Source organism: Dasypus novemcinctus, chromosome 8 (genome assembly GCF_030445035.2).
Source record: "Dasypus novemcinctus isolate mDasNov1 chromosome 8, mDasNov1.1.hap2, whole genome shotgun sequence".
NCBI classification, from domain to species: Eukaryota; Metazoa; Chordata; class Mammalia; order Cingulata; family Dasypodidae; genus Dasypus; species Dasypus novemcinctus.
The window spans coordinates 71,207,335-71,228,713 of NC_080680.1; the positions used below are offsets into that span (position 1 = coordinate 71,207,335).

The 21,379-nt window shown below is 40.0% G+C and overlaps 1 protein-coding gene across 7 annotated transcripts in view; it reads left to right on the forward strand.

The window, feature by feature from the left end:
• Window positions 1-21,379, forward strand: part of TEK (TEK receptor tyrosine kinase) — a 127,199-nt gene that overhangs the window by 79,995 nt on the left and 25,825 nt on the right. For all 7 annotated transcript variants that reach the window (XR_011649412.1, XR_011649413.1, XR_009186816.2 and 4 more), the window contains 8 exons: window positions 1,821-1,952; window positions 2,417-2,557; window positions 6,481-6,609; window positions 9,630-9,781; window positions 11,361-11,505; window positions 15,183-15,344; window positions 17,053-17,187; window positions 20,243-20,530. Coding sequence is in view for 4 of the 7 variants with exons in the window: in XM_004447448.5 (XP_004447505.2) it covers window positions 1,821-1,952; window positions 2,417-2,557; window positions 6,481-6,609; window positions 9,630-9,781; window positions 11,361-11,505; window positions 15,183-15,344; window positions 17,053-17,187; window positions 20,243-20,530 (1,284 nt within the window). In the remaining 3 variants the exon portion in view is untranslated. The remainder of the gene's footprint in view (window positions 1-1,820; window positions 1,953-2,416; window positions 2,558-6,480; window positions 6,610-9,629; window positions 9,782-11,360; window positions 11,506-15,182; window positions 15,345-17,052; window positions 17,188-20,242; window positions 20,531-21,379) is intronic.

Consider the following 21,379-nt stretch of genomic DNA (forward strand, 5'->3'; position numbering starts at 1 on the left):
GCACCATGTGCCAGGATACTCAGAGTCTGGGATAAAAGGGGCACATTTTCCAGGCACATCAGATGTTGATATATGGTAAAAAGCTTAAAGCTTTTTTCTTTTTCAAATGTCAAAATAAGCATGACTTAGTATGGACTAGAATTTGAAATTCACCTGAAATTTTAAGATAACCACTTCAAAAGCATTTTTGTTCTCCAATTTGCCTCTTTTTGGATGATTAGGAGTGCATGTTCCTTCCTCTCTGCTACTGGGCTTTTACAATGAAACTGAAAAACATTGCTAATATCTAATGTCTGATGTCTAAGGAAGTTATACAAAGTTTCCTTTCATATAAATTCTTTTCCTGACATAAGATGTTTTCACAAGCATTATATTTATAGGATTTCTTTCTGTATGCTATGAATGTATGGGTTTCTAAAATACAGAATCGCAGGGCTTTTGAAGAAAATAACAGAAACCTAATGGTATACTTGTTGCATATCAACAAGCTTTCAATTCTAAGTTTTTCCTCAGGAGACCACCTCTTTTCCCTAGAGATTTATTCTTTTCCCAGGATTAGGAATAAAGCTGAACCAGGTCTAAAGGTTGATACTGGACTAGAGACATAGTTTAATATAATAGAAAAAACATTTTCATCTACATTGTCTGCCACCATTAGTCTTCAACACATACAAATAACCTGTAGTCTGGCTCACAAAAAAGCCTGAATAAATTTTGCAGAGCATTTTCTCCTTTATAGGTTAAGGATATGTAAATATTAGCTTTTAAACATTTTGTAGCTTTATCTATTAAGTTGAAGGCAGTAAGAGAGGATCTGTGTTGACAGTCTTCCTGATTATTGCAGAGAAAATACTGATAACTATGAGTTCTTGCCAAACAAATTCTAAGGTTACGTCAGCTATGGGCACAAGTCCAACCTACCCACTGTGAGACTAGCATTCTGGAAGAAAGAACCTAGTTTCTCTCAGATGAGAAGTGAAGCTAAATTTCTGACCACAAAGGGTCATCCCAATACCCCTAGGTTTTACTTATATTGGAAGGTTCCCTTGGCCTAATTAACAATCTAGATCACAGCCTTATTGAGGGAGGATATGTTTGTCCCCCCCAAAAACTAAATCACCAAGTGCTAGAGAGTAATCAGGAAATATGCCTGTATGAGCATTTTACCATCCTGTTCTTTAGTTTTCTGTATCTTGTTTCACTTGTTTTCTAGCCCCTGCTTCCCTTTTTAGCCTTATCCCTCCTCCACTACTCTAGGTCAGAGGTTCTCAAATTTTAGCAAACATCAGAATCACCTGGAAGACTTGTTAAACACAGGCTGCTGGGCTACTGCCAGAGTTTCCCATTCTGTAGGCTGTGGGTAAACGTCTGATACTTGCATTTCTAATGTTTTCCCACTTGATGGGGATGCTACTATGTGGGAACTACACTTTGAAAACCACTGCTCTACGTTCTAGCCAGACTTCCACTTCCCTGAATGTGCTATGCTTCCTTCTTCTACCTTGCCTTTGACCTCTCCACCCGTCTTCTTTTTTTACTTAGGTGGTTCCATAGATTCAGCTCACAAGTCACCTCCTCTCGGAAGCCTTCCTTTGTGTTTTCCTCCATCCCCAAGATAGGATTAGACATCCCTTGTCTTTGTTTCTATCACTATTTTTTGTTTACATGTCTGTTTCCACATTAGACTATTAGCATTTACAGAGTAAGACTATGCTTTATTTATCTTTATCACCAATGTCCAGTAAAATGACTGACATGTAGTAGGTGCTCAGTAAGCAAATATACTCTACTTATCTCTACCTTGTTTTCAATAACAAAAGGATGTGAAGCTGAGAAGTGGGGGCCTGAATGCAACCGTCCTTGTACTGTTTGTATGAATAATGGTGTCTGCCATGAAGACACTGGAGAGTGCATTTGTCCTCCTGGATTTATGGGGAGAACATGTGAGAAGGGTAAGTCAAGAGTATATTCCATGAAAAAGTTGTAGATTTAGGCCATAATGTTGAATCTAGAATTTTTAACTATCTGGACACAGATGGAAATGGTACCTAAGCCATATTGTACTTTTGTGTTAATTAGAAAAAAGAGCCTTTTTCTCACAGTTCTTTATTACCAACCACTAGAAAGCTGTGTGAATATACAAACCTGTGATGTCTCTAATGTGAATGCCAACCCTTAGGTTTGTGCAGTGCACAACCTGCACAACTGTGGGTGGCAGTCCTAATGTCATCTCTGTGGGGGCAGTTTTGTTATTTGTAAAATGATATGGAAGAGTATATTCATTCACCCTGCCCAAGCCACAACTGAAATTACTATTTTTCATGCTCGCTGGTCTAGGAGAGACCCTTCAAAAAAAGAATCACCTCTTACAAGGGGTAGTATCTTTGACTCTGAATCAGCTCTTTTTTCCCCAAAGCTTGTGAACTGCACACATTTGGCAGAACTTGTAAAGAAAGGTGCAATGGACCAGACGGATGCAAGTCCTATGTGTTCTGTCTCCCAGATCCATATGGGTGTTCCTGTGCCACAGGCTGGAAGGGTCTTCAGTGCAATGAAGGTATGCAACAAAACACCGGTAGAGAAAAAGTTCTAGCAGGTGTACACAGGAGATCCAGCTTACTGGAAATCAAAGTGTGGGATATACCTGACTGCTTAGTCATGTACTCATTGCTGGGCTACAGGCTTCAAATCACAAATGTTTTCATCCAAAGTTAATTATACTTTCATATGAGGACTATGAATTTCATAGAAAATGCTTGTCATATACATCACCTGGGGATTTGATTAACATGCAGATTCTGATTTGGTAAACCTGGAGTGGGGCCTAAGATTCTACATTCTAACATAGCACAATTGCTTCCAGGTGGTACTGATGCTGTTGATTTTCAGACCACACTTTGAGTAGGAAAAGTGTAGATTTGTTTTTATCAGTAGGCCATAAGAATCAGAGCTTTTAGGTTAGATCCAGACAGGATTTGGGGGTCTTACTCAAGCAGTACTAACTTCACCCACACCAGGAACCCCTCTGCTCTTCCTAAAATGTACTTGCCTGTTTGACAAGTCTTAATGGTTTTGTATACATTTCACTTTGTTCTCACACAGTAACCTGCAGCCAAATATGCCAGACCCTCCTGACGAATGTTAGTGTGGTCAATCAGCCAGAGCTCAAAGGCTTTACGTGTTACCATCACAAAGTCTGCATTTTCTACATCTGGCACTACCGGGAGCTATGATGGGGCCCCCAGCCACTTGACAGCATACTCTAGGGCAAGGTAGTCCAGCAGAAATATAAAGCAAGCCACATATATAGTTTGAGTTTTCCTGGTAGTCACATTTTTAAAAAAAATAGAAAGAAACAGGTAAAATTAATTCTAATATTTTATTTAACTCAATAGGTCAAACATGTTATCATTATAACATATAATCAATAGAAAAAATTATTGAGATGTTTTACATTCCTTTTATCATACTAAATCTTTGAAATCCAATGTGTGCTTTAAGCTTATAGCACATCTCAATTTGGACTATCTATTTTAAGTGCTCAGTAGCCTCACATGGCTAATGGCTACCATATGGGACAGTACAGTTCTGGGGGCTTGGGTTTGAGAGGGCAGAGAGGAGGGTTACACGAAAGTAAGCTTCAGATACCTGCAACACCTCCCTCAGTTCCCTCGAAATTCTGTGTCTGCCTGCAAGATATCGAGGGAGTCGTGGCAGTGGGGGAATCCTATCTGGACTCTGCACCACAGTAAAAGCATCAAGCACCATGTCAAAAGGAAAGGAAGGAAAGATTCCTATTACTATCTGCTTAGGGATGGATGGTAGTTGTTTAATACTTAAATATACTTGTTTAATAAGTTACACTTAATAATAGTTGTTTAATACTTATTATAGGTTAATCGTAGGTCATATATAATAGCTGTCAATAGATTGTGCCTTGAGCAGATTTTACATATCATCAAGGCTAGTTCCTATCTGAGGAAATTAGCAATAACAGCAATATTCTAAAGCAAATAGAATAATAAAAGGAACAAAAGCATGCTATTATACAAATATATAATCATTCAAAGCAGTTTAGAGACCATTTCCTGGAAGAAAGTCTAGTGTGCCTAAAAACTAGAAAATTGAGGCCTTAAGTTTTAAAAGTCTCTTGCCTTTTACAACAGAAACTTTGCATCACTAATTTGGTTTCCTTATGTTTATTCCTGGTTCTCAACCTTCCCACCACTACCATTGAGTAAGAAATAAAAGTAGTTGTGTTTGATACTGAACATAAAGACTGCCTCTTGGCTATGTGAATCAACTGCACAATTGAAACAAGTCTTCAGAGACCTAAAGGTCAAACTTTTGTATCAATTTTGATTGAAAGCCTTCTCCTAGTGTTACACTAGACTAAAATATGTGCAAAAAGTCAACAGAATTCGTCTATCATCCACCAAATGGTAAGAGCAGTCCTGGTGATTCAGCAAGTCCCAAAAGGACAACAGTAGTCCCACCCTGCCCTCACACTAGCTTAGATTGCACAATGAATAGGTGAAATACTCTGCTATAAAGTAATAATCGGAAATAGGATTAACAAGACTAACTTTAAAAATTCTCTTGATTTTTAGTATTAGCAGTTTGTCCATGATACACCTAAGCATACTTTTCTTCATATTTATGCTGCTTAGGGTTTACCAAGTTCTTAAATGTATACATTTCACAAAATTACAGGCAAACTTCAATCATTATTTCTTTAAATATTTTTCAGTCCCTTTCTTTCCTCTCTTCCTGGACTGCCAATTATGAGACTGAGCAAATGTGGGTTCCTTCTCCCAATGTACCTTAAGAACAATTCCTGAGATACTGAGGTTTCAAAGAGAGAGTTTATTTCCTTACACAAGCAAAGGAGGACAGCCACTTTAAATGGCCCAAAACCTGCCTCCTTGAACTGCATTAACATTGATATTTTATAGCATCAGGATGCTAATGAATAATTGGGGTGGAGCTGGCACAGGATCTTTCATTAACAAGCATTAAGGGGCTGAACAGGATGGGGTGTGTACCAAATCGGGATGAGCCGCAAGGTCTGGGACAGGGGTGTACAGAACAAAGGTCAGGGACAAGGTTTTCCTTAAGTCCATCCAGTCCAACTTCAGATATTGTATCTTTTAAATCTGGTATTTCCTTTTGGTTCTGTATTAATTTCCTACCTGCAAAAACATATACCATATGATGTGATGACTTAACAACAGGAATTTATTGGCTCATGGTTTCAGAGTCTGGAAGCTTTCTGTCTCCTGGGGTTAGCATCTTCTGGCTAGCCGGCAATCTTTGGGGGTTCAGGCTTTTCTGTAACGTGGCAGTGCACATGGTGACATCTCCTTTCTCCTCCAAGTTTCATTGAATTTTTGCTTCTGGTTGCGCCCCAAGATTTCTCTGAGTGTCCAATTTCTGTTGCTTCCAAGGACTTCAGCCATATTGGATGAAGGCCCACCCTCATTCAGTGTGGGTACACTTTAATAACATCTTCAGTGGTCTCATTTACAAACAGGTTCATGCCCACAGGACTGGGAGTTGAGACCTGAACATGCCCTTTGTGAGGGACATGTTTCAATCCCCAACAGGTTCTTTTTCTATAGTTTCTATTTATTTGCTGAGATTTCTCATTGTTTTATTTGTTGTGAAGATATTTTTCCTTGACCATTCTGAGCATAGTTTTTATAGCTACTTTAAACTTCTTGCAAGCTATTTCCAACATCTAGTCATTGAAGTTGATCTCTGTTGATTTTCTTTTTGCTTGAGAATGGGTCATAATTCCCCATCTCTTCTTATGTTGATAATTTTCTGTTGTATCTTGGACACTGTGAATGTTAAATTGTAGAAACTCTGGAGTATGAGATATTCCTTTGAGGAATGCTGTTGTTGTTTTTTTTTATTTTCAAAGCTATTTGTTTGAACTTAAACTTTAAACTTTGACTTTGGGCCATCAGCTTAAATGCAATTTAGTTCTTTTAACTTTAACTGGGCCATGTTGAGTCTTCACTTCATGTCATGTGTGGCTCAGGGGCCGAGAAGAGGTTTGGGACTTTCTCTCTCTGGATCTCCCTTTCTGGGCTTTCCTTCTCACTTTCAGATTGACTCTGTTGCCTTAACTCCATCCTCTAGTTTTTCAGGACAGTAAGACTGCTGAATTTCCCCAGGAGTTTTAGCCCCCTACCCCCACCCCCTCCATTTTCTCAATTGTGCTCAACCATTAGGCTAAAAGATGAAAAACTCAAAGCTTATATCATTCCTTCTTCCAAATGTTGATTTGCCCTCCAGAACTTGCTCCCCAACCCTATTTTTTTAAGATTTATTTTATTTATCATATGTGAATCAGCAAAGTTGATAGTCTATAGTAAAAAAAAACAAGCAACAACAACAAAAACTAGCCTCCTACAATCTTAGTTTTCTTGTGTCCTCCATAGTAATATTGGCTTTTAATGTCTTTGTTTACAGCATGCCAGCCTGGTTATTATGGGCCAGACTGTAAGCTTAGTTGCAAATGCACCAACCGGGAGGAGTGCAATCGGTTCCAAGGATGTCTCTGTTCTCCAGGACGACAAGGGCTCTGGTGTGAGAAAGAAGGTAAAGCAAGGTAACTCTGTAGTCAGGGCGATGTGTAGTATGTCTTAACTGAGCTTGGCTGGTGTGAATTCTTGCCGCAGGAGGCCAGGGTCCTCAAGCCACTTCTGTTTCTACCTCCTGTTTCCAAAGTGGGAAGGATAAATCCCAAGCCCTAAAGGACAATACTCAGATTCCTTTCTATATACTTACATTTTTATGTCTTCATTTCTCTTTGAAATGGAATAAGCCATGTGATCTTTGCAGCACATTAAGTGATGACTGGGAGGCAGAGAGCTCTGCCTTCCCCATTTTTCCCCTTTTCTAGGGCCAGCCTTTCCCCTGTATATGCACAATAGAGAATGAGTCACTTTGGAAGGATTTGGACAAAGGATATTTTTTAAAGGAAGAAAAATAGAAAGGAAGAAAGAAAAGATAGAAAACATAATCCTCAAAATGAAATTTCAAATAATTCTATTTCAGAAATTACCCTAGAATAGCTGTAGGCAAACTATGGCACAGAGACCAAACACAGTGTACCATCTTTTCTTTTCCTTTCACATTTTAATTGAGATATAATTTTTATTACATAAAATTCACTCATTTAAAACGTATAATTCAAAGGTTTTTAATACATTCATAGAATTGAACAACCATTATCGTAATCTAATTTTAGAAAAATTTCATAATGCCAGAAGAAACCTAGTATTCATTAGCAGTAAAATAAGAGAATTTTATTAGAATACAGCCATGCCAATTTGTTTACAATATATTGTCTATGGCTACTTTCACATTACAGTTGCAGAGCTGAGTAATGGCCATGGTGAATTTACAACCTATAAAGCTGAAAATATTTACTGACTGGCCCTTTACAGAAAACTATGTGCTCTAGAGTATACTTAGAAAAATTTAAAGAAACATTCTTTCAAGTATTTTCCAATGTTGAAAACAACAAACATATATTACTTTTCAAATCATATAGCAGAAAATGTTATAAGAGGAAACATGCAGGAAGCAGATATGGCTTGGGTGACTGAGCTCCCACCTACCACAGGGGAGGTCTGTGACTCGGTTCCTGGTGCCTCCTAAAGAAGACAGTGAGCATGATGGGCAGGTGTGGCGAGCTGACACAACAAGAGGACCTAAAAAGAGACACAAGAAAAAAACATAATGAGAGACATAATAAAGCAGGGAGCAGAAGTTCCCGGCATCTCCTAAAGGAAAAATGAGCAAGACAGTGAGCTGACACACTGGGCAGGTGCGGCAAGCTGATGCAACAAGATTAAGGAAGAGACACAAGAAGAAAAAACATAATGAGAGACGCAGGGAATGGAGGTGGCTCAAGCAATTGGGTGCTGCCCTCCACATTAGAGGTCCCGGGTTCAGTTCCCAATGCCTGCTAAAGTCACAGCAAGTGCAAAACAATGAGAGGGTGGGGAGAAATAAGTAAATGAGATAAGTCTTTTTAAAAAACAGAGGAAATGTGCATACATATATACATAATTCTACATTCAGGATAAGACAGCCATAGCCTTTTTTGCTAGCTTTAAAAATCAGTATAAATATGAAGGGCAAAACCAGCACTTGTTTTCTCAGAAGGTTCTGCTTTCTAGTTTTACACTTTTCCTTCTTTCCCCATGGTCTGGACTGTACTACAGGGCAGGAATCAGGGAGGATCCTACAAAGGAAGGATTGGATTAAAAAGGGTCAACTAACAAGTTTAAGGATTTTGCGCTTTACTCCATCTTTTCAGTTATAAGGGTGACATTACAAAAGGTGTAAGTTCTGATTGGGAGAAACTAAAATGGGTTTACTTCATCTCCGTAGGCCCTGGGCTTTCAGAGGGCAGCCCCCTTTTTCTGACGTGGTTTTGTAAACTCTCCATCTATACCTCCACCTCCATCCAAATTCAGAAAACACATAGGGAGAATGAAAGAAAAAATGACCTAAAAGTGTCAAAGCACTTTTCTCAATTTCTACTTGAATAACTAGTTAGACTGAAACACTTGGTAAATTTTCAATTCACCATCTCCCCAAGTCTACAGCTCTTTCACAGGATTACCTTTGCAATTATTCCATCCCTTTCCCTGCTGCGCCATACCCCTCACCCACATCTCATTATAGCCATGAGAAATAGGATGTCAGTATAAAATATCAATATTGATGTGTTTACCTCACCCCACCTCATCCTACCACGGATAAGGAACATCACATAAATTATTGCTGCTCTTGGGGTCCCTCGGTCGCCTCCGTGCTTTACCAAATGTTGGTTATTTTACACCATGCTTCACGTTAATTACAAATGTTTCACAGTTCCCTCAGACCCTACAAGCCAAAATAAAATTATTATAGTTCAGGAATAGTCATTCACCTACTGTATGGATTTTAGGCAAGGAATTCAAATACCATTACCTTTGTTCATACCAGAGAAAGTTTTTCTCCTATCAATATTGGCAGCAACACTTTTCATTTAGCTGTTACCTAGAAATTGATTTGTGGTAGGTATATTCCACCTTATTTATCATCAATTTTTAATCATCTTTTTCTTCTCATTCAGCTACTACTTACAGGCCTCCCAATCAAAGGGATATCTCATATATCGAAATTGAGGATAAAGCTGTTGATCGGCAATATCATGAGGTTGATTCCTGAGCAGCATATCTGTTTGTGTTTTTGTTTTTGCTCTTAATACTTCTCTTTAGAAATATGAGGAAGACTGACCAGTCAGGTCTGGCCATAATGGTCATTTTGATATTGAGACTGCACCCACCAGGTTCACTGAGGGAGCACAGCATTGTGGGTAAGAGTATAGAGTCTGGAGTGCAAGAGACTTGAACTTGAATATGGGACTCAGTCTCCTCATCTATAAAATGGGGACAAAAATACCACCTACTTCACAAGTTTATCATGTGATGATAAAACAATAAAATGCTTGTCAGATTCTTAGCCCAATGAATGACTTGCTAAATAGTAGCTATCTTTTGTTATTACCACTACAGCTGTATTAAACTTTAGATTTCACAGTGCTGTTTTTCTTCATTCAGGCATGCCAAGGATGACCCCAAAGATAGAAGATTTGCCAGATCACATAGAAGTAAACAGTGGTAAATTTAACCCCATCTGCAAAGCTTCTGGCTGGCCGCTACCTACTAATGAAGAAATGACTCTCGTGAAACCAGATGGGACAGTGCTTCACGTAAGAGCTGTTCTTATTCTGATTTGCTGACACAGCGAGATGCTTTCAGTGCATTAATCACCCCACAAAAGGGTAGATTCCATCCAGGGTTTACATTCTCTGGCATCAGGCTATTAATTTTTACAAAACGACCCATCCCTGGGTAGGCAGAGTAGACTAGCCCCAGCCTCAGTGGTTTCACCTGAGTGGCTAAGGCTGCCATTCAAGGTCAGAAATATGTATCCACAGGGGAATCGGTTGAACTTGGTGCCAGTTCTCATCCTGCAGAACTCTCCAGCTGTGTGTGGTGAGGAGGATATGTCAGCCTGTACAAGGCTCTGCCCCCACAATATCCCCATGCCGCTAACTCCCCATATCAGAAAGAGTAGGGAAGCCAGGCAGGGGTGTCTCAAGTTGAAGCCCATGAATCAAGGGAGATTGGTGCTCCTAAGACATGAGTTTTAATGAGTGGTCGACTGCTACCACACTCTTTGGAGCAGCAATTAGGGGAGTATAGGAGAGGAGCATTCAGGATAATCCATGTGACTATAGATAGAATCTGCAGCCCAAGTCTCTAATTCAGAAACTAGATCACAGAATCCTTTAGTCTGAATGTGTTGCGTAGGCTTCTCCCAGCTCTTCCCTTTGCCCTCACTGCTGGTGTTCACTGTCATCAGGGTGATACTATGGCAGTTCTTGGCTGGAAAGGACTAAGCTCCCCTTCTCCTCCCCAACAATCTCAAATGTAGAACATGCAAGAAGCACCCCAAATTCCTTTGTCATGAGTAATTCTCAGGAAGTTGAAGTATTTTCATATCTAAAGATTTTGAAATAGTTACATTTTCTCTCAAAGACTACTGAAAATCAATTGACCTGAGGCAGGTCCAAGTGACTGTTGGGAGCAGGGTGTGTAGACTACGCCCTTACTAGAGTCCACACCTCAGATGTTCCTGAGTCCACTCAGACAGCGCCTTAGATAGAAAAAGCCAAATGACAGTTTCTGAAATCTTGCTGACTTTTTTCCTGAGTTAGTGGAAGTACCAGCTACCATTTAGTAAGGACTGGACATACTATAAAACATCTCTCTTAACATTACCTGTACCTTTTTTCAAAGGTGGAGACTGGCTGGGTGAGGTTGGTGAACTAAGGAATTGGTCAAAAGTGGCAGCGCTGGGAAGTGAACTCATGTCCATGTGACTTCAGAGTCCCACATTCCCCCTACACCACACTTAACAGTCTATCACTTTAGGAAGCCACTTTGGTCTCCTACTAAGGTATCTCTGTGTTACGTCAGAAAGGAACAAATGCTACCAGGAGCGTTTTAAAAGGAATTAGACGCCTTGCTTGTAAGTGTTTACCCCACACACACAAACACACAAACACGACAGCAGGCTCTGAGAGGGCTTCAATCCAGTACAAAATTCAGGGCTACTACAAAGCTTTGGCAATAAGCCAGTAATTAAACTACCTTTGCATTGGGCTGCTTAGTCTGTCCTCTAAAATTTATTATTAAACAATGAGGGAATCAGTTTAGGGGCCTTTGTGTTTATGCCTCTCTAAGAGCTTTTATTTTATTTTATTTTTGTTTTGGCCTTTTTAGCCGGAAGACTTTAACCGTACGAACCATCTCTCAGCGGCCACATTCACCATCCACCGTATCCTCCCTCCTGATTCGGGAGTTTGGGTCTGCAGTGTGAACACGGTTGCTGGGATGGTGGAGAAACCTTTTAACATTTCTGTTAAAGGTAGGCTCCGTTACCTTGTATTTTGATGTGTTGTGTCTTCCTATTGCTGGGAAAACAGGCTGCTTCTACATGGAAACCGTGGCAGCTGAAATGCCATTGAGATATTTTCCAGGATTCTATGCCTTTTTTAAAAAAAAAATGAATGTGTATGAAAATGGACGCGAGGGATTAAGAATGTGACCTTTGGGATCACACATACCTGGGTTTGATCTTGTCCCTAACACTTAGTAACTTTTTATGTGTCTTTAGTAAATAATTTAATCTTTCTGCGTCTTTATCTATAAATGAGGCTTATGTTATTTACCTCAGGGTTATTATGAAGATTAAATAAGGTACTAAATATATCAAAGACTTGAAATTACGTGGCGCACAGGGTGTCAAGTAGTAATTACATTTCATGAAACATTTGGCTTCATCATTCTTGTGATTTCCTTTTTATTATTGGGAATAATTTGGGGAATTTTAGTTTTTTTATTTTTAAAAAATATTTATTTTTATTTATCTATCCCCCACCTCCCCCACTGTTTGTGCTCAGTTTGCTCTCTCTCTGCTCATCTTTTTAGGAGGCACCACGAACCAAACTCAGGACCTCCCATGTAGGAGGGAGGTACCCAATCACTTAATCCATCTCCACTTCCTGCTTCTTGTGTCTCTCATTGTGTTTCCTTGTTTTGTTTCCTCTCACTGAGTCATCTTGTTGCATCACTTTGTTGTGTAATTTTGTTGAGTCAGCTTGTGGCACCCGCCCAAGCTCATCGTCTTGCTCTACTTCTTTAGGAGGTACAAGGAACCAAACCTGGAACCTCTCATGTGTAGGCAGCTTCCCTGCTGCTTGAGCCACATCTGCTTCCCAGAATTTTTATTTTGAGGAGTACTTACTATGAATCCCAGATCTTGCTATATAATTAACATGAATAATTTTTCACACATTCAGCATTGTGAGTATCCTTCTTGCTATGAATTCACCTTTTGAAATTTAAAATTAATCTAAGTAGAGTACATTTGTGGCTTGAGGGAAAGAGATAAAGTGGGGTCAATCCAAGTACACTTGTCTGGTATACATAAATACAACAAAGAATTTTAAATCTGGAAGTTACTTGTGAACCCATTTAGATAATCATACCTACCAGCTCTTTGGTATATGTTTTGGGGAAGGCAGTGGGCTAATTGTCTTCACACTTTATCTCTTATAACCTTTATAAGAACATAGTGCAATAGATATTTCTAGCTTCAATTAATCAGTGAAGAAATGGGCTCAGATTTAGTTAACTCACTTGAGGTAGTGTAGCTATTAATAGTAAATGACAAATCTTAGTTTGAACCTGGGTCTCCTGACTCCAAAGCTGAGACTGTCACTTCTAGACCATTCTTCTTTCTGATTCTCTTGTGTTACAGATGATGCACGATGACCAGTTGATTTGTATTTGGTCTACTTCATTACTTGGTTAGGAATCTCTTAGGAGATCCCAGAGGTAATTTCTAGAAATGAAATGGATATAAATACACAGATTTAATCTTTTCTTTCTTAAAGCCAGTAGAATCAGTAGCACAAAAGCAACCACACTGCCCTCCTACTGACCTACTTTAACACTGGGCATGGTCTGCCTCCAGTTATGGGGTCCTGCTGGATTATGTATTTTCCTGACTTCCTTACTGATAGACCATGACCTCGGGCCTCTTTCTGAGCTCATTCAGTCAATCAACAGAACTTACCAAAGCTCTAGGTCCTGTTCTAGTCACTGGGAATATAGTAATAGCAGTGAACAACACCAAAAAAGAAAAAAGAAAGAAAAACCCTCCCATCAAGGAGCTTACATTCCCAAAGTGTGATGAGTATTGAACAAATAAAGTGAGGAGTTTATCAGAATACTAAGTGCTATGAAGAAAAATATAGCAGAACTGGGGATAGAAAATGCTGAGGCAAGCCTATTTTAAATAGGATGGGCAAGCATCCTGGAGAAGATGGTATTTGAGCAAAGACCTGAAGTCATGGTGAGTCAAGGCATCAAGGCAAAGAGGAAAAATAAAATTACTGAACATAGATTGTCCCCTGAAACCTGAAAGGCTCTGAATTATATAGCACACACTTTAAGGGAGGAGATTAAAAAACAATTATGAATTTCTGAAAAGGTTGGGCTAACGGAGCTACAGAGTTCATGAGAAATTCAATTGGCAAAGGTTTATTCAGCACCTGTGCTGCTGAGCAAGGGCCTGCTGCCTGATCTGCACAGAGGCCAATACTTTGAAATCAGGATTTTGAGAAAAGAGTTTTATTGCGAGGTTGACTGGCAAGGAGACAGGAGGACAGGCTCAAAGGTGTCTCCCCCATCTAAGAACTGAGGGAGATTTATAGGATGGAAACATAGGAAGGTGAGGGCAGTGACAGGGTTCACGTTGGCATATTCTGCCTGGTTGTCTATAGGACAGTCTGCATATGGTAAAATATGCCAGTGGTCCACACCTTTCTTCCTTTAGCAGGACCCCTTGCGTTTCATTTGCTTCTGACAACTCATTCCCTTAATCTTGGTTCAGAAGGTGATGTGTTCCAGTGTTTCAGGTGCAATAGGTCTGGGTCTGCACAGGCTCCGTCTGTGGCTGAATTAGCTTGTAAGGCAAACTCAGGACATAATTTTAGTAATAGGAGAGGAAGAAATTCTGATAAGCAGTAGGTTTTGGCCTGAATCTTGATTTTCAGTTTGTACTCCCAGCTGTCTCACCTATCGTTTCACCTGGTTGGTGCTGGTGAGCAAAACTACATGGCCCCAGCACTAACGGAGTTTATAGGCTAGTGCTATGTTTTTCAAGCTCTTTAACATTATTGCTCCCTTGCCCTCTCCAAGAGCCTTTTCAGAAATTTTATTTCAAACTCCCCACATCCTCATGAAATTTTAATATCACAGATGTACTATGACCCTTTTATGTCCTGTGGCCCTTCCACAAACCATTGTAATATCTCAGATTTTCTCACATATCCTCCCTCCCCACCCCTGCCCAGGAACTAATTTTTGCCTCCTTGGGGACAATATCACTCCCACTGAGAATGCACAGTCTGGTGGGAAGACATGTCAAATAATCATATCAACTTACAAAGATTAGTAAACTCCAAAAAGTAGCATGAAGGAAAAGCATAGGTGCTGTGAAAGTGTACAACAGGTGAGCCTAGTTGAGGTTCTGGGCTAGCCCCCTGAAGAGATCACCTCAGAGCTGAGAGTTGAATGATGAGTAAGAGTTACCAGAACAGTGGGAGGAAGAACATTCTTTGCCAGGGAACAGCATCTGCAAAGATCATAAGACAGGAAGGTGCGCTGGATGAACTGAAAAGAGCCCAGTGCACCGGAGGATATAGGCAGGAGGAGTAGGTAGGGCTTTGATTGTGCAAGGTCTGGCACGACATGTAGAGAATATTAGCCTTTATCCTAAATTAGTGGGAACCTATTAAAGGATCTTGAGTAGAGGAGTGCTCCTATTTTAAGCAAGCACTTTGACGGTGGTTAATGGATAGGAGGAGCAAGGGTAATGCTTGGAGGTCGGAGAGGTGGTGATTGCATTGATTCTAAGCAGAGAACTCTACGTGAATATTAATGGAACTATAAAGGTGCTCTCACCCTGTCAGTCCATCCAAGAACAACAAAATCCCAAAGTCTAAACACTAATCTGATTGCTGAAATTTTATTTAGTTCTTCCAAAGCCCCTGAATGCCCCAAACGTGATCAACACTGGACATGACTTTGCTGTTGTCAACATCAGCTCAGAGCCTTATTTTGGGGATGGACCAATCAAATCCAAGAAGCTTCTGTACAAACCTGTTAATCATTATGAGGCCTGGCGGCATATTCAAGGTAAGGTTTGAAAAGGGGTGGCCCTCTGGAAGAGATGGTACCAGGAAAAAAACATTCCCTAAATATAGAAATCCCCTTCTCCTTGCCTTAATTCTCTACCCCAATGGGGTGGTTGTAGCAGAGGATTCCATTTCAGGAGATGGGAGTGGGGGGCCGTCTTCTGATTTCTGAGACTAATTTTTTAGAAGTCACTGTGTGCTAGGGGGACACACACCTGTTTGCATCAGGATCTTAATACTGATACCAAATCAATGTTTCCCTTTGAGGCTTCTCTCCAATGCTGTTTTTAGGTACACTGTCTTGCTGGGTCATGGTGAAGGTCCTCTGCCTGTATTGTCTGCCCCATGAATGTGGAAACAGGAAAAAGTCCAGGTCTGTTGGAAAGGGAAGGAGACTTAATCTGCCTAAATCCCAGGGATGATCGTGGCTGCTGTATCAAGTCATTCTTTCCCTCATTTCAAGTCTTACCCTGCTCCAAAGGCTTGGAGGAAATTTTTAGAGGAATTTGGAGCTGAAAAAGTTGGGTCGTGGCAGACTGGACTGGGGTAGAGGAAAGGGGTGTGTGGGTGTTCCTCCCCTCAGCTTACTGAAAGAAAAAATAATGAACAACATATGAGAAAATGTCAGAAAGTACATGAAAACAGCCAAGTATATTTTGAAACACTAATTACAGCTGTTTGTTGCAAGATGATATAAAAACCACAATTTTTAAAAAAGAAAACTGAGCACTATCAATTGACCAAACTGCTTTAATTGAGCCACCTTGCAGAGAGAGCACCCACTACCATGCTTATAGGTCAGGTGCATCCCTCCACTGATAGCCTGGTCTCACCATGCCTTAGATTTCCTAAAAAGGACGCCCTAACTTCTGTACGTAGATAACTGAAGACGTTACAATATAGGAGAGGAAAAAAAGGGTTTGGCTCAACTGTAGCTGAGCTGGCTATACATATTATTCCTGAGCTCTTTTTCTATTGCAGACCCAGGGAAATACAGAATCCCAGGGACATAAGGCTTATTTTGCTGGACGGTTGTTTCCAACATCAGTAGCTAGATCTTATTAAAAGGCATTTTCTTTCATAGATGGTAATAATCCATTAGCTCTTTCCACAAGTGGACAACCACAAAGTCATCTTCCAAGTGTTCTTAAATACAGCCCAATTTTGTTTCTTACTGACTAGGATTTCATCATTTGGTAAAGCAAAAATTTACCTTTGTATTTGTAATGATCATGTATCATGGATTCTAAAGTATTTGAAAATAGTTCCTATAAATAAACTGATTATGCCGCTTCTTTTTTCCTTAGTCATTTACTTTAGCCAGCCTCTCTTTCTCTATGGATATTGCAAGGGTGAATTTTTTTCATATTATTCTAATTGAGGTTTTTCTCCTCTTATACCTTTGGTGTTGCAAGTAGTTGAAGATTTGTGAGATTTTACTCTACAAATTAAGAGATAAAAGCACTAGAGCAGAAATTCATAAGTGGCACAGAGATACATAGGTTAATGTGTATATGATAACCTGGGAACTTCCTCTAAAAAGCCTTATTTTCCTAATATTGGGAACGGGGATAGAATTCCCCCTCTGTTACACTAAGACACTGCCTTTTTTAAAAACCTAACACTAGCTCACAGCACAGTGACAACAATCTGAATTTCAAGAATGTAAAAGAATGTCCACTTAAGTTTCCTGGATTTTCCCTCTTCAGTGTCAAATGAGATTGTTACACTCTACCATTTGGAACCTCGAACCGAGTACGAGCTTTGCGTGCAGCTGATCCGCGGCGGAGAGGGCGGGGAAGGGCATCCTGGACCGGTGAGACGTTTCACAACAGCTTCCATCGGTGAGTTGAAGCCAAAGGGCGTTTATCCCTGAGCCGGGTGGGCGGGGGAGGAAGGGGAAAGAGGAAGGAAGACCAGGAAGGGTGGTGGTGGGAGAGTGGGTGGTTGGGGATGGAGGTGGAAGGAGTTTGCTTTTGAATGGGTGGGGAAAGTGACAGGAAGCCTAGCAACTGTGAGCCAAGCCAGTACTTTATTTGGGCGGGGCCCCTCCCCTACCTCATGAAGGAGGGGGTCTGCAGAAATCCTAGGGGACAGAGAAGGAAGTGATGAGCCTTCAGGAACGTTCCTTAGGAGATGGGATTTACTCTGTAGCAACTGGACTGAGCCTTGGCTGCCCGACTGTACCACCAGCTTCCTGTTTCCATTTAGGACCCCGGGCAGGTTCTTGCCACGTACATAATAACTTCAGAAATCCCGGCTTATTTATTTTTAGAGATAATTTTTAATTTTTCAAAGTAACTCATGCACAGAGTTAAAATATCAAATAGGTTGAAAGGCTTTTATCTAAAGAGCAGCAGTCCCCTGCTGTACCACCCTCCCCCACCCCCACGTCCCAGCCCTGCTCCTGCGAAGCGGACATTTTTATTACCTTGGAGGGTAGGAATTGTGTTCCCCATTTTATAGATTGAAAAGCAGAGTGTCAGAGTTAACTGCTTGTCCATGGTTAAGTAGTTTATGCTTGTCAAATCCAGACATTTTAAAACCAGATTTTCAGACTCCATTTTCTCTTCTCTAATTAATATTGTTTTGCTTTACCGAGGAGTCCAAAGGGACTATTTCCTTATCCCAATGGATAGACTTTCCTATTTTCTAGGTCATTTACTAATGGTAGAAGTATATGCAATGGGTTAGTGAGAAAACTAGGAATAGCATCTAGCTCTCCTTCTGCAGAAGACTCCCCCCTCCTCACCAACAAGCTAGTTTTCATGTGACTGGCAGCATCCTTATAGAACCAAATGGGATCAAGAGCTACTCTGTGCTTGTGGAAGCATTACACAAGTAAGCAACGGCTCCTTTGGAATTCACCAGGTTGTGAACACAAAAAGTAAAACCAGAAAAATTAGAGAAGGCCTGATCATGATAAATAAGCTGGAGAATCAAGGGACTTCCTTGCCCAGGATCATAGGGACCTCTGTTTAGTTGTCAGGTTGTTGCTAAAGGGCAAATGGTAGTTAATTCTTGCTCAGGTCAGTGGTGATGAATCAAAATGGGAGGGTCATAACCTGACTCAGATGGAAAGTATTTATGGAAGAGAACATAATACACTTCAGAGTTCCACAGGGCATGATTTTCAGCCCTCAAAATATGTTCCAGTCAGGATGTATTAAGAGGTCTCTGGGAATATTTCAAAGTAGTTTGCAAGGATGGGTGGGAAGGGAATTCTTGAAGGTTCTTCTTTTCCCATGATTTGAATTTTGCTGATTCTTTTTTTTTTTTTTAATTTACCTGGCAGCTGCATTATTTAAAGTGTGTTGATTGAGGTGGTGAAGGTCGGGGAGGTCAGAAGAGGAGGGAAATGTACATTTTCTGAACATGTGGTAGAAAGAGACCAATGGGTAGAGACCATTTCTCTCATTAAAAGTCATTTCTCTCACCATCAAGAGTTAGAGCAGTATTTCTCAATCTTTTTTTAAGTTATTGTCCCCCTAAGGAGCTTTTTAGGACACATTTGTCCTAATCTCCACTCAGCTCCCATGAAATTTTAATACTACAGATATACTCTATATCCGTTTATGTGTTGTGGCCCTTTAGAAACTGCTGTAATAGCTAAGATTTTCTCTGCTCCCCTCCCCACCAACAACCAATTCTTGCTCCATTAGGGGAGATAACATTCTTACTGAGAATACATGAATTAGATAATCCCTATTCAATTTTTTCAAATCTAGGACTTAAAAAATCAGTCTACTATTTTTAACTGAGGGGAAACACACAGAATCCTCCTCTGTACATTCCTCCTCTGTTTATCTAGACACCACATAAGATACCTTAGGAAAGAAAGAAGGCTGGAAAGAAGGCAGGCAGGAAGGAAGGAAGGAAAGAAGGAAAGAAACTAATGTTAATAGAGCCGCTTGCAAGCAGTTTCTCTTCCATATCTCATTTATTTCTCCTGAGTTTGGAAGATGGGTATTTTTGTTTCCATTTTACAGACAAACTTGTAGAGGTTATGAATTTGCCTAAGGTTACAAAACTAAAGTGGCACTCTCCTCTCTCTCTGACTTTAAAACCCCATATTATTTCCATTCAGCTTTCCCTTTGGTAGGCCAGATTCATGTGGGAAAATTATGTCCAGGCAGTATGTGTTGTAGTCAATAACTTTATGCGATCAGATCAAAATTCTCCTTGCTAAGGAGAAACCCCAGAATTGTTTTAAAATATATTATTTGAAATGGTAAAACAAAAAACAAAACAAAAAACAAAACAAAACTCTGAACATTCGCTCACAATCCCACAACCCTTGCCAAATCCACTAGTTTTCATTTTTATCAGCTTCATTCTTCTCAACGTCCAATTGTAGGCATGACTTTTACCAAGTTGAAATTAGACCTTTTTCTCATAATATAAATATTTGTATTGGTTATATATACTCTTCCTAATTATCTGTCTTAATCCATTGATAGCTATCTCATAATTTATTAAAGCATTTCCCTATTGTTGAGCAGTTAGGTTTCTTCTAATTTTTTTTCACTGTTACAAATAATGTTGTAATGGACATCTTAGCCTTTTCTCTTTCTTTGGATTATTTCCTTAGGATAAATCCCTGGCAGTCAGATTGTGGAGCAAAAGAATATGGTCATTTCTAGGGCTCTTGAAAACCTATTAATAAATTGTTCTCCAAAGAGGATTCACCCCTTATTGTTAAATAAAATAATTAGAGTTATTTTAAAGATTTGCTCTTTTGACAGAAAAAAAGGTCTTGCTTGGCTGTTAGCTGGTGTTTCTTTGATAGGTTGTGAAGTTGTATGTCGTCCTAGCTCCCAATTATTCTTTAAAGCTGCTCTTGGGGGTCTCCTTACCTCCAATCTATGTATACATAAGGATATTTCTGGTTTCTCCTAGGCCTCCCTCCTCCAAGAGGTCTCAATCTGCTTCCGAAAAGTCAGACCACTCTGAATTTAACCTGGCAACCAATATTTCCAAGCTCAGAAGATGAGTTTTATGTTGAAGTGGAGAGGAGGTCTATGCAAATGAAAAGTGATCAGCAGAATATTAAAGTGCCAGGCAACTTGACTTCAGTGCTACTCAACAATTTACACCCGAGGGAGCAGTATGTAGTCCGAGCCAGAGTCAACACCAAGGCCCAGGGGGAATGGAGTGAAGATATCACTGCTTGGACCCTTAGCGATAGTAAGTAACTTCCGGCCTCACCTGACCAACGTTCTCAGCTCCTGCTGTTTGGACTTCTTACCATCACGGACAGAAGTTAGTTTCTCCTCCTGCCATACTCAGCACCCCCTGCAACAAATCTCATCCAGTAACCAGTAATATATAAGAAAGCACCACATATTTGTATTTGCAAGAATTCAGGCAGGACTGTGCTAAAATTTATTAAGTAAATTAATAGCGTGAATAAAGTTTCCTAGGACTTTTCTAATCAGTTATAGGAAGGGTTTTAAGGATTGTTGTGTATCTTTATGCAAACAGATGCAAATTACTCACAAATTGGTCTTTCCTAATCTTAAAAGCCAAATAGCTTTGCTTGAAAACTCTTCATAACAGACAATACTTGGAGTTATTATATAAACCTGAGAGTAACAAAATCGCTTTCTTTCACAACAGTCTGCAGTTCAGGCTTTTCTCTATTGGTCATTTAAAATTAGATTGAACTAGGGTTTCCTTCTAGTATTGAAAGTTTTTTGATCATTTGGCAGTGAGTTTTAGTTTGATTAACTAGAACCGTCTGTGCATTTTGCTACCTGTGGAAAGACTAGCTATTTCTTGACCACACCGACTGTCCCTTAACTCAGGGACCACTTTGGTCCCTCACTACCTCCCGAAACCCGAGGCTGTCTGCTGCAGCTGGTTTTCCACGTCCTTGTTCCAGGGTGTGGAAGCTGACTCAGTATTTTTCTCCAAGCACTTTTTTCTTTTCCAGTGACTCATGGAAGTCTGAACTCTTATCAGTGTTTAGGGATTCTTCATCAGATTTTTTAAAAATTACATAATTTAAAAGTTATAGAACATTTTGGAGAATAA